This window comes from Notamacropus eugenii, chromosome 5, assembly GCF_028372415.1.
Source record: "Notamacropus eugenii isolate mMacEug1 chromosome 5, mMacEug1.pri_v2, whole genome shotgun sequence".
NCBI lineage: Eukaryota > Metazoa > Chordata > Mammalia > Diprotodontia > Macropodidae > Notamacropus > Notamacropus eugenii.
The window spans coordinates 328,510,892-328,524,564 of NC_092876.1; the positions used below are offsets into that span (position 1 = coordinate 328,510,892).

The following is a 13,673-nucleotide window of genomic DNA, read 5'->3' on the forward strand; positions in this document are numbered from 1 at the left end:
AAAATTGACATCAGATTGATTATATATCCTTTACAACCAAAGGTGGAGAAATTCCATACAATCAATTTAAAAAAGGGAGCTAGGGCTAGGAATATATACCAGGGTCCTCTGACTTCAGATCTCTGATTTTTCTCATGCGTCAGGCCATATTCAGCACAATAGTCAACCAAGATTATGTCTGACTAAATTAGGCAGAGTATGTGATCATTTTAGTAAGAACTGGAAAACAACTTTTACTTAGGATGATTTTTTTTTAAATTACATTGATAACTTTCATTTTTTTAACCCCACAACTATTTCCTAGTTTACTTTCTTAGAACTCTGCTCTAAAACCACTCTCACGACCAGCACCACAAAGCAGTGAAGCAAAACCAACCCACAGAGCAACAACTGTAATGTAGGGATAAAAAGTTGTTTTCTCTCTTCCCCTCCTCATGATACAGCACCAGGCAGTCAAGTTATGGACAATAAAGGCAGGCCTGTGGTTGGATAAAGCATGACCCTGCCCCCTTAGTTTACTTTTTGTACTGAGTCAAATTATTTGCTTCCTAATCCAAAGAGAATCTTGGGAAAAAGAAATCTTAAGTTAGATATTTATTTCTTACATCTGTATTCACCATGTTAAACTAGAGGTCAGAAAGATAACTCTCAGCCATTTAGTCTGAAGACAGTGGATATGTGGATATTTGATTTGATTTGATCATTGTCTTGTTAGCTTTGAAATGGGGAAAGTGGTTCATTAAGTCACAAACTGTATACCTAACAACTGAAAATTTTTGTTTGATTAACTGAGAACTTTTTAAAATTAAGAAAAGTAAACAAAATATTCAAGTATTTGAGGGCACAAAACTTAAGGAATTTATTACCTCAAGAGGTTGAATGCATGGAATATAAACAGATTTTTACCATTTTGGACAAATCTGTGAAAGATTAAGTGATAGAGAATTACCTTGCAAAATTAAAATATTTGAGTTCTATTCTGAATTTTATCATCTGTGAGTTCTATCACAGCCTGAATGAGGATAACAATTTTTAACCTACCTTCAGCTTTTGAAAGCACTGAAGCTGAGGCCAGCTTTGTCATCTTATTTTACTGCCCAACCTTGGCTTAGTTCCTTGGGCAGCTCATTTTTGTCACTCCTTTTCACTTTTTTTCAAGATGTGTATTTGATACCTGTGTGGCCACGACCCTTGCAAACCCTCATTTAACTCAAATCTCAAGAAAAGTTTATAAAGAATAGTATAAACTAATGAGGAATTTATACCACAGTAAAAACAGAGTAATCAAGCTAATTCTAGACAACTCAGATTAACTTAGTAGGGGATGGTTGGGCTATTTATGTATGTGCATAGATGCCAATCGTGCATTGATATTTTGATCCATAGGTTTTATGAGTTTTTAGTTTCATATCTACCTTTAATCCTCCTCATTTCTAGTTTCTGTTTCCAAAGGTCCATATAGTATTTGTTCTTCCCACTAGACCAGGACGCAGGGATTTTAAATCATGTGATTTACCTCTGAATAGTTCATCTGGAAATATTACAACCTATTTATTCAGTTTAATCATTTAATTTTTGTTGGCCTCTTCTGTGGTGTAAAAAACAGTAGTGGCATTTAGTATTTTAATATAAGTCTTTATTGATCACATGTTGACCCATACTTTCTGTGGCATTTCTGCAATATTGAATCAGATTTTTTTCAGGATGCGTGTTTCAACTCTTCCTTCAGAAAAGGATTTTATAACAGTAATTCTGACATAAAGCATCTCTTAATTCTTTTAATCATTCTATTAGTCAAACCAAGCTTGTTATTTACTACATAAAACTTTTAAAATCCTCTATAAATTCCTTTATGAAAGAACTTTCAAATTATCATATTTGTAAAATAACAAAACTTGCTTGAAGGCTTGGATGAGCACTTTTAACTTTTAAATACAGTTTTTTTTTTATTCATCTATGTCCTATTATAACTTTCAGTATCACCTTTTGCACTTCAGATCTTTTCTTGTATTTTTTCTTGATACTATCTTCAACTTGAGCCAAAATTTTAAGTCTTAATAACATAGGACTGAAAATTTATACTTATTCCTCAGATTTGGCTATTGTAAAATACAGAAAATGAGGGGCAAATTACTTCCATTCCACTACAGAATTAACCCATGACCATGAACCTTTATGACAATTTTTTTTTATATGAATTGGTTGGTAGAGAACAATTGTTAGATTTATATTCTTTCTTATCCAACTGATTATTTGGCCCAGTAAGGAGAAATTTTGAGCCAAACTAGTATTAATGTGTGATAATTCTATTTTTTAGAGCTTTTCCTGGTCTCTCACAAGAGTGACTTTTCTAGTCCTAAGAAAAGATCTTAGTTCCAAAGATAATATAATTATTCAAGGGGTGATTCCTTTTAGGAATTTCACTGCCTAAAACCCACCACTTTGAGCTTTTATGATCCACATATAAGAACCTTAACCAATACAAACACAAACTTAAATTCATCAGATTCAGTAGCTTTCCCATTCTACTTACAAATTAGTTCAACAGTAAAATGAAAATGTCTGTAATGAATCTTATACTGAATGGGAGAGGATAAGGCTTGGACACAAGAAAATGTAATGTTCCTACACCTGAGCCCTTTTGTAGATTGCAAGTTCTGCGCAGTCCTTACTTAACTTTTCTGATTGAGCTTCATTTCCACTGAAGGCATAGCTGAACTAAAATTAGTCAATTAAAAAGTAAAGCATGCTAATGCAAATACAGTTAGTGCACAGAATAAGGTTCTAACTTTTATTTAATATTTCAGGATAGATTTTGATAATGCTATTATAAACCCTTTCAATATAGATGCCATTGTAAGTCATAGTGGTTTAAAGATCAGTAACATGCCAATATTAATTTATTCATTTACATGTTAATATGAAACCCAGGTAAAAAAAATAATAGCTAGCATTTATATAGTGCTTAAAGGATTACAAATATTGTCTCATTTTTAGCTCCACAACAACCTTTCTGGGTGGATAGTTTTGCTATCTCCATATTACAGATGAAGAAAGTGAGGCAAAGAGCAATTATGTGACTTGCTCAGGATCTCACTGGTAGTAAGTGTCTGAGGCATGATTTGAATTCAAGTCTTCCTTACTCTGCGTACAGTACTCTATCTGCTGTGCCATCTAGCTTCCTTCTCTTGCAGCACAGATCCTCATATTCTTTTGGCAGACATATCTGGAAAGAAAATTTAAGAAAAAAGGTTTCGACTAGAACAGGATTTTTCCAAAATGTGCAGATATGGTAAAAGTAAAACTTGTTCCTTAAACTGAATTTCATGAAACTTGGGTCATTAAATAGGCATTATCAATAATTCAATGTTATTTTTATAAAAATAGGAAAAAAAATTTTAATTTTAGCCAAATGATAATGCTATTATATTTTGAATTCCATACATATGGAGATTTTATGTTTTGAAAGGTAAAGAAGCAGACTAAGAGGCTGCCTTCTCTTTGGATTTACCCTTTTTGTCCCTTTTTCTTAACCTTAATGAAACAAAGGAAGCTTCTGAATATTTGCCTTTTAGGTGAGGAAAATGGTACATGAATAGGATACACAGGGTATAAAGAAGACATGGATCTGCTTACATAATATTTTTAAAGAAAATGGAAATATTGCCACCTAGTGTTTTTGTATGGAGGCATTGTTTTATTTTTTTTTAAACATAAAGGTTCTTTTATTAAAAGATTACAACTTTCTTTACCCATGGCTTATAGATTTGCATTCTCAAACAATAACGAGGGTACCTGTTCCCATTAAAAATAATTTTAATAAATGCATTAATACTTATTTCTCTAGAAAACAATAAAAATATGTCCTTAATTCTTAATTTGGATTCAGCAAAGATTAATCCTGTTGTATTTGTTGAATACTTATAGGCCAGTAGGATTTAGAGCTGTAAGGGGACCTCAGAAATCATTTAATTTAATCCCTTTACTTTTACAAATAAAGAAACTGAGACCCAGAGAAGCTCTGATATGCCCAGTGTCACAAAGACAGAAAATAGCAGGTTTTATCAGGAATCTTAAGTATTGTTGTGTTTCATCTCATAAATTTTACTTTATTAGAGTCGAGGTGGAAAAAAATTTCATGCTGTGCTCAAAGAAATCATGGAGAGGGATCCGTTATCCCAACTGTGTGAGAATGAAATGGATCTTATTTGGACTTTGAGACAAGACTGTAGAGAAAATTTTCCACAGTCATTGCCAAAATTGCTGCTGTCTGTCAAATGGAATAAACTTGAAGATGTTGCTCAGGTAAGGTCAATCAAGTCACTAGTATCAGTAATTCTGAATATCACGTATGTCTCATCTGATTTTTGAAGAAAAAATTATTACAAAGAAATATTCTCTTGCCTCAGTGGGCTGTATAAGTATAGATTATCCCTGAATAGAAGTTCTTTTATTCCTTTTGGATTTTTTTTTTTATCTCAGGATCTAGGGCAGTGTTTTACGTGTGATAGATGCTTAACAAATATTTGTTAATTGATTGATTAGAAAAAGCAGTAACATAGAAGGAATTGCAGTTTGTGAATTCTACGTTAATAGTAGAATTTCCAGGTTTGACTAACTATAACTCAAAGCATCAGTTTGCCTTAATCTTGTAGAACAAGGAAATAGCCTGAGTTACACACTTTGTAATTTGGGGGTCCTTTTTAAGATTTATTTTCTGATTGTAATACCACTGATTATTTAGCAAACATTGTAGCCTAAATATTTACCCCAGCAGGTAGATGAGAGTGTGCGTCCTTACAGTGACTTCTAAATTTTACAAATACTTTCATTTTTTTAAAACTCCCATTTTGGGAAAAAATAGTTTGTAAACTTAGCTTGTAAGCCATTTTGTTTGATTAAAGTTAATTTCAGTTAGTCACTAGTGGATTTCCTTAAGTTCAATTCAAGAGGGGCTCAACTTTATTTTGGAGCTTATTAGGGAAAGTCCCTGAATCTTCAGTCAGTGATTTTAATTTAAAAAGCACATAGTATGTAGTTGGCACTTTTACTCCCACTTTTACTACTGAAATACATATCTTAGGTAGATTTAAAAATCTAACTGAATAATCAAGGAAGATTATCTTTTTGGCAGGGAAAATATCCACCTTAGCAGCTTAGCTACTTTGTTTTCATTAGCTGTTTCATTAAAATTAGTTGATCTTTCCAACCTTCTAATTATAGCCCAACTGCATGATTTTAAAATTTCTCTTTACATAGCAAATTTATCTATCTATATTTTATCAGCATAATTTGTTAATAAATACATAAGTGTTAGAGACTATTTAATTGCTTTGAAATGTCTTGGGATATTTTTATTTACTTATACCTTGATTGCTGCAGTAACCTGCTAATGGGTCTACTTTCCTTGTTCAGTGTCTCCCCACTCCAGTTCACTCTCCATTCAGCCACTAAAGTGATTTTTGAAAAGCTCAAGTCATGTCACTCTTACTACTCAGTAATCCTCTTGCTTCCAGGAACAAATACAGAATGTTCTGTTTGACATTCGAAGTTCTTCATAACCTAACCCCCTCTTAGCTTTCCAGTGTTCTTATGCCTTATTCCCCAGTACTTTGTCTTTAATCCAGTGACACTGGCCTCCTGTCTGTGTCATGACCAAGACTCTTCATCTTTCTCTGCTCTAGGAGTTTTCTCTGACTGTTCCCCATGCCTGGAGGGCTCTCCCTTCTCTGCTTTGACAGATGGCCTTCCTGACTTCTTTTAAGTCCAACTAAAATTCCACCTTCTATGGGAAGACTTCCTAACTAACCCCCATTAATCCCAGAGCTTTCCTCTTTTAATTGTTTTCTCTTTGTCCTGTAGATAGTTTGCTTTGTATGTTTGTTTGCGTGTTGTCTCCCCCATTAGGTTTTAAACTTCTTGAAGGTAGGCACTGTCTTTTGCCTCTATTTTTTTTTTTAATCCTCAGCACTTAGCACAGTGACTAGCACATAAGGCACTTAATATATATTCATTGATTGATTAATTGATTATGATCAAACTAAGTATTTGTTTATCTGATACTGGATTTGAAATTTGTTAATTTAAAATAATTTTATGGTAGAAAATTTGTTAAAGTAATAATAAAACAAGTTTACAGTTTTGCCTATCATCCTACAAGGGTTATATTTTCTTATTTTCCTTTCACTTAAGTTGGCCAATAGCATATACAAATTTACATTTGTCCATTTGTGTGGTTTTCATTAAGTAATCAGTTTATATTTGTATCAGAGAAGATAACTTTGTTATTATACTCTTAATCTGTAAATATATACCATCAAATCACAAATATTAGTCAGATGAGGTCTTGTTGTCTTCCCTCTGCTACCACATATACATATGTACATACATACATCTTTAAACTTTGCCTATACCTCCAATATAATCCCAGTTCTTCAAGCTTCCTCATTAGTTGTTCTTTTGTGCAATTGGTATTATTAAACTTGAGTCATATACTGTTAGATCTGAAGAAAATTTGAGATTATCTATACTAAATCCCTCATTTTATTCCTAACAAAACTGTTGCCCAGCTCATTTTCAGTAAAAAATAAAAAGAGATTCATGGGGACATTAGTAAAAGAATATGTTTTGTTTACGAAGTATTGATATGGGGTCTTTGGATAATATCATATAGTTACAGCTACAAGGAATGAGACCTGAGATATGTCCTCTAGTTCTAATTTTACAGATGATTCCTGTGCTATCTTTTTCTTAAATTGTTTTGTAACCTTAGTACGTGAATTTATTATTTAGATTTTGAAGAAGTAGGGGAGAAGTTTTTTTTTGTTAAATCATATATATAAATTGCACCATTACAAAAGTCTTTCTTTTTGATGGAAAATAATCAACAAAAGAGACAATAATCAAACCTAAGAAGAGAAACAGCATTATGTGTATTTATGCCAAAAACTATACTGTATTATAATATATCTTCAGAGTATTGTATAAAAATATAATTGTGGCCAAAGGAAAGAATTTCGGTATTGCTGGAAGGAAAAGACTATTTGAAAAAGTATACAAATTCATATGCTCTCGGAAAAAAAAAGAGGAAAGAAACATAAATTATGATAAAACAGATGATCATGGTGTGTTTATTTTAAATATAATTTTGATATGTTTTATGTTTATATTACATAAATTTATCCCATTATCTTTCCTTATTCTTTACCCTCTGAGCCATGCCATGTAACAAGTGATATTTTTTAAAGAGAGAAAAAAGAGGAGGAAGCAGGAAAAAAAAATCAACAAAACCAATTAATATACTTAAAAAGCCTGATAATCATTATTCAGTACCTATGGACTTATGCAAAATTATTGGAGGAAGGTGTCTTCTCTTGTTTCTTCTCTGGGCCCAAGCTTGTTTTTTCTGTAATCCTACATCATTTATTGTAAATTGTTGCAAGGTTCTTTCCATTTAATTTTTTGTAGTCGTATACACTTTTTTTTTGGCTCTGCTTATTTCACATTGCATCAATTCCCTTAAGTTTTTCCATGTTACTCTGTGTTCACCTTATTTGTAGTTTTTTAGCATGCAGTAGTATTCAATTATATTCAAGTACTACAAATTGTTTAGCCATTTTCCAATTTATGGACATGTACTTTATTTCCATTTCTATTATACTACAAAAATGCTGCCATAACATTTTGATGGAATCTCTAAACAAAAGATGTGGATGTTTTCGTCACTTCATTTCCATAATTCTAAATTTTTTTTCTAAAATGATGGTATTATTTTATAGCTCTGTAAATTCATAATAGTATCCTTCTCTCTTCCCCCAACTCCTCCAAAATTGACCATTCCCATCTTCTGTTGTTTTCCTTAGTTTGCTAGATGTAAGCTTTGGAGTTATTTTGACTTGCATTTGCCTTTTTATTAGTCATTCAGAGCATTCTCTGATATAGTTGTTAATGTATTGTTTACAAATCTTTTGAGAACTATCCATATCCTTTGACCATTTATCTATTGGAGAATGATTTTTGGTTTCTCCTTCTTTTCTTTTCCTACCTCCTAACCGCCCTCCCCTTTTTAAAATTCAGTTGGCTAAGGTTTGTCAGTTTTGTTAGTCTTTTCCAAGAGTCACCTTTAACTCTGTTTGTCATTTCTAGAGTCTTTCTGTTTTCCAAGTGGCCAATGTTTTTAAAATGCAAGTACACCTTAAAGATTCTTAATTTTCCAACAGCTACAGGCTCTTCTTCAGATATGGCCTAAACTGCCTCCTCGAGAAGCATTGGAATTATTAGACTTTAATTATCCAGACCAGTATGTAAGAGAGTATGCAGTGAGCTGCTTGAAACAAATGAGGTACTTTCTTATTGTCTTTTTCCGTTGTGATTGACAAAATAAGAACATTTATGTTAATTAGCAATCTTATATTAGAAAAGAATCGGATATCAAGGCAATGCTTTTAGTTCATTTTCAGAGCCCTTACTTAGTATAATCATGAGAGTTCTTTGCTCAGTTAAGTCACCTTCCTTTGGTCACAATATGCTATGCATAAATTAGATTTCTTACAAACGTAAGAAAGATAAAAGAAGCTGGTTGGGCCACAAAGCAAATCAAGTGTCTAATGTATTTATCTCCTGTACTTATACATAACTACTGTATATATCTCCTGATGGACCACTTCTACAGCTCAGTTCTAAAATTCAATAAATGTTTTGCTTGTAATTTTCCTTCAGTGTAGGTAGGGAAATGGATATTTTTATACCAGATAGTACAATTGAGAGTTAGTATAATTCACTTAGTAAACATTTATAGACTTAATCTGATGTTTCACTTTGTTTTCACTCTTTGGTTAATACATTTAGCTCAGTAATAAATTTGACTTCTTTACTTGCCACATTATTGCACTTCCCATCTTTGTCATCCTTTATTTTTGAGCGCTAACCACTAAGCTAGATAATTTTAAACATTTGTGTTAAGTATTTACTGAATACTTTAAGATGTTCATGATGGAGTTCTTTAGTTTACCTCAGTGTTGATTACTAAATCTATTTGGAATACTTTTTTTAAAATTAAATTTTGCCAAAAAAAAAAAAGACAAGTCATTAAAATTTCCTAGCGCAAATATATTGTTGCCATCAGTTTAATTAGCCAGATTTTTTAAAGATTGAAGGTGAACTGGTAATTTATATCCAAGAATTTTGAGACAAGGGAAAAGGAATAATACCTGAAATTAAATTTTTTGAAAGAAATGAAATTTTATTGCTTCCATTTATATTTAGTAACTGAGACTATGCTAAGTAGTGTGGAGTAATACATGTCTTTAAGGAATTTGCCTTAATGATTTATGATAAGCATACCCGGTATATGTAAGTCTCCTAGATTCTTAATCTTTTTAAAATGTTATATTCTCTTGTATTTTAAATTTTGCTCTGAGATCATATTTATGTCCTTGGTTTGCTCTGAATTAGATCTAGATAAAGGATTTGCTAAATAAGTGTAAACTCTATTTTTGCTCCATCATGTCTTATATTGCCAGTTAGTTGAGTCCAAATGAATGGAATTTTACTTTAGTTATCACTGTTCACTGTTGAAATTGAGGACCCAATTATTAGCTGTCCTATTTTCCTATTAACCCTTCTGTCTCAGTGACCATATTAATGCCCTTGGTTTTAATTATTATCTCCATGTAGATGACTCCTAAATCTGTATATAGCTGATCTTCCTAATCCCTGATCCTCTTCTGAGATCCAGTCAGAGATGATCAACTGCCTATGGGACAATTTGAATTCATTTCCCCTAGACAACTCAAATCCAACCAGTCCAAAAGAGAATTCATTATCTTTTTCCCCAAACCTCTTAGGTCAAGTATAAGCCTTTTAACATCTAACACTCTTTACAGTCTGACCACAGCCTGCCTTTCAAGGTTTGCTGTATATTATTCCCTACTGCAAACTCTACATTCCAACCAAATTGGACTTCTTGTTCCATGCCCCCATCTCCTGGTCTTTGAACTGAATGTCCCCTACTCCTGTAATGCATTCTTCCCCTATCTTCACCACTTAGAATCCCTAGGTTACTTAAGAGTTTAGTTCAAGTGCCATATTCTACATGAAGCCTTCTTGATTCTACCAAATAGCATCACCCTCTCTCTACCACTTATGTATTGTGTGTTTCTGTGTTAGTATGTTGTATACATACATGGTTTCTTTCCTATAGAACGTAAGAAACTTAAAGCCAGGCAATGTTTTAATTTTGTTCTGATTGTCTTAGCTACATACTTTTGTAAAATCTGATGAACTTAGAGAAAAAATTGTTTTACAAGGATAGAATTTACACCCAGAGTGAAAGATTCTTTAATTTTCATTAATGTCTCAATTTCAGTATGGTTAACACTTTATTAAATTTAATTCAGCCCTTTATTAGATAACTATATAAAACAATTCAGTTCAATTCAATAGTAAAATACCTATCTTGTTCTAGAGTATATTTAGGTAATGAAAAGAAAGAAAAAATAAAACTATTCCTTGCCCTCAAACAGCATAATTTTTACTGGTGGTTTATAGTATATGTAGTCAGTTAAGTGAATAAATATATATCAATTTGTGGAGGTAAAGATTACTAATAACCACAAAATCAAGATGGGGCATTAATACTGTTTGCTAGCTGTGAGCTTTGCAGGAATATAGAGATTTTATAAGAGGAAGATTAGGAGGTAGTATTTTCCAGTTTGTTGGACATACTGTGCTCAGGCAGAGAAGCAAGAGATGGTGCGTTGATTTCAGGAGCAGTGAGAGCCAATAATCCTGTTTGACTTGAAACATAAGGGATAATAAGAAAAAGAATAATAAAATTATCTTTTCATGCTGTCTAGTCTCAATTCTGAACTCTTCATTAAGGGCATATTGGGACATTTTATCCTTTATAATAATTGATTTATGTGCATAATTTAATTTAGATACTAATTAGCCATGTAGACCCATCATATTTAATAATCCTTCATTACTGTTTATGTATTGTAAAATGTTCCTTTAATTTTTAATAAGTTAATTTTATCTCCTCAAAACTCATATTTCTATAAAAAAGCCTTTTTCTGTTGTTCATTGATATTTGTATTTGACTTGGTCTTCCTTCTATTTCAGTGATGAAGAACTGTCTCAGTATCTTCTACAGCTTGTACAGGTTTTGAAATATGAACCTTTTCTTGATTGTGCCCTATCTAGATTCATGTTAGACAGAGCACTTGCTAATAGGAGGATAGGGCAGTTTCTATTTTGGCACCTTAGGTAAGTAGTTTTTAGTTAAAAATAATTTTGATGGAGGGAGGAGGGAGTGGTTTATGCTTCTGTGAAATTATCCAGCATGATAAATCAGCATATTTAACTAATTTTTGTATAAAAGAGTGGGGATTCCATAAGTCATTGCAGCTTTTAAACTTTAATATTTTTAGTAACTTGAAACTGTGTTTAGTCTTTTGGTGTGCTTGAGACATTTCAGTTATTCTCTAAGATTTCTTCTCTACTTTAATAAACTCTTATTCTTTTTAAATTATAGCCATTCGTACTACTAATTTGAATTCTCTATACTCTTGCACTGTAGTTGTTCAGATAAAGAAATGAATACATAATCAGTAAGAAAAAATTTTATTTTGTCTTTTGGCTATGCTTTTTAATGTTTGATTAATGAAAAAAGTTTCCTGAAAAGGGATGTGCATACGAGATCATAGTCAGTATTCAATCATTGTACTGGTTATACTTTAATAATATATATTGGGTTTTTATGATTTTGTGTGCTACCTATGTGAGAATGAATCAGTTGTTTTCCTGAGAAGAGTTGATTTTTCCCCCATCACTTAAACAGCTTTGTCAGATACTTAACTGAAACATTCTTAGAAATGAAATGGGAAATTAAGTATTTTGGGGTGTTTATCAACAATAGCAAATATTTACTTTGAATACTGTCATTACAATTTAATTCTAATTTAACAAAATCATGTTTTTGACAATGTAATATGCATGTTGAGGAATGATTCATTTTCTTATTGAATCTCTTTAGGTCAGAGGTGCACATTCCTGCCTTTTCAGTGCAATTTGGTGTAATACTTGAAGCTTATTGTCGAGGAAGTGTGGGCTATATGAAAGTGCTTTCTAAACAGGTATTAGTTACTTTTGAATGTTGATATTCATGGTCAAAGAAAATTGTAACTGAAAGGAGCCATAGATTCCAGCAGATACAAGGGATTTCCTCAAAATTAGTTTTGCTAGAGAGAAGCAGTTTGTGGGGCATATACTGGACTTTATTCAAGAGAAACTTGGGTTCAGTCAATTCTTCCCTCTTGAGACTTAACAAATACATCACAAAGGAAAGTCAGCTTATGTCTCTACAGACCACTTTTTCTTCATCTGGGAGTTAGGAATAATGATACCTGTAGTAAGTGTCCTGCAGGCTTGTTGTAATAATTCAGTTAGATAATTTATGTAAAGTGCTTCGTGGTTTTCCTTTGAAAACTCCCTATTTATATCCTTTCACCATCTTCCTGTTAAGAAATGACTATCATTCTTGTATATTTGAATCAGGTTTTTGTACATTTTGTATATCAGATCTTTATCAAAGAATTTTCAAGTAAAAAGCTTTTTTTCATTTAATTACCTTTTCATCTTAGCTACATTAATTTTTTTAGTCAAATTTTTCCAATTTTATGTCATAACCATTGTTCATTTTATCATTTATGGTCCATTCTAGCCTCCTTTGCCTGGTGTAAAGGACTTTATAAACTTTAAAGTACCTTGTAATTTTTTTTTGTTTGCACATACAGAGTGTCTCAGAAGTGTTCAGTTTTAAACTCTTAAAACTTTATGAATTTTAAAAAACCTAAACTTAAAATCTTAAAAAAGTTTAAAGCTATTGCCTGAAGAATTTTGGGACACTCTGTGTATGTGAATGTGTATATATCTAGGTTAGATATGATAATATATACGTGCATGTAATATACATGCTTGACATCTATCTCTTCTACTCAGGTGTAGCAGATTCCTTAATAAATTCAGGAGATATTTGGTAGATTTGAAAGTAAGCAGTGGGAGGGACCTCCAGCCCCACAATCCTTTATTTTCCCAAATAAAAGATGCCTGGTATGACAAGGCAGTATTCAGGATGACAAAATGTTCAGTAAATTGTAGCCAACATTGCCATTTTGATATCATTTCATCAAGTCCGTTTTGAACCTCTCTGAACTCCATTTTGGAAGAAAGAAAAAAAGTCACACCAAGTACAGAACAAAGGGATTATGTCTGATGATATATCTAGCATTCTGTGTCCCTGACTCTTTTGCTATTGGAAAGGGTTTCAGGCCAGGATGAGTCAAGTCCCCCCCTTTTTTTTTTTTAGCCCTTTTTTCATTATGTCCATTGGTGTTCTTGCCCTGTTCTCTTTACTCTGCTTCTTCAGTCCAAATAGACTTCCCCTTTATGTGTAATTTATTATTATAGTTCGTAATTCCTTCTGATTTTAGCCCCGCCTCTAAGCTAATCTGTCTTCAATATACTAATCTCTTCCACAGTATCCTTCGCAGTCAGAGCTTAATTAAGCATTTTTGGATTGGCATGGTATTCTGTTTTTAATAAGGCTGTTGAAGGGCAGTGTCCTTGTACCTCTTGTTAAGGGGTTCTTAATCTGCAATCTCTTGGGTTCT

The 13,673-nt window shown here is 32.3% G+C and overlaps 1 protein-coding gene across 10 annotated transcripts in view; it reads left to right on the forward strand.

The window, feature by feature from the left end:
* The window catches only part of PIK3CB (phosphatidylinositol-4,5-bisphosphate 3-kinase catalytic subunit beta), a 186,125-nt gene that overhangs the window by 141,734 nt on the left and 30,718 nt on the right, over nucleotides 1-13,673 (forward strand). For all 10 annotated transcript variants that reach the window (XM_072613527.1, XM_072613529.1, XM_072613533.1 and 7 more), the window contains 4 exons: nucleotides 4,117-4,305; nucleotides 8,220-8,341; nucleotides 11,125-11,268; nucleotides 12,038-12,137. In XM_072613527.1, coding sequence (XP_072469628.1) covers nucleotides 4,117-4,305; nucleotides 8,220-8,341; nucleotides 11,125-11,268; nucleotides 12,038-12,137 — 555 coding nt within the window. The remainder of the gene's footprint in view (nucleotides 1-4,116; nucleotides 4,306-8,219; nucleotides 8,342-11,124; nucleotides 11,269-12,037; nucleotides 12,138-13,673) is intronic.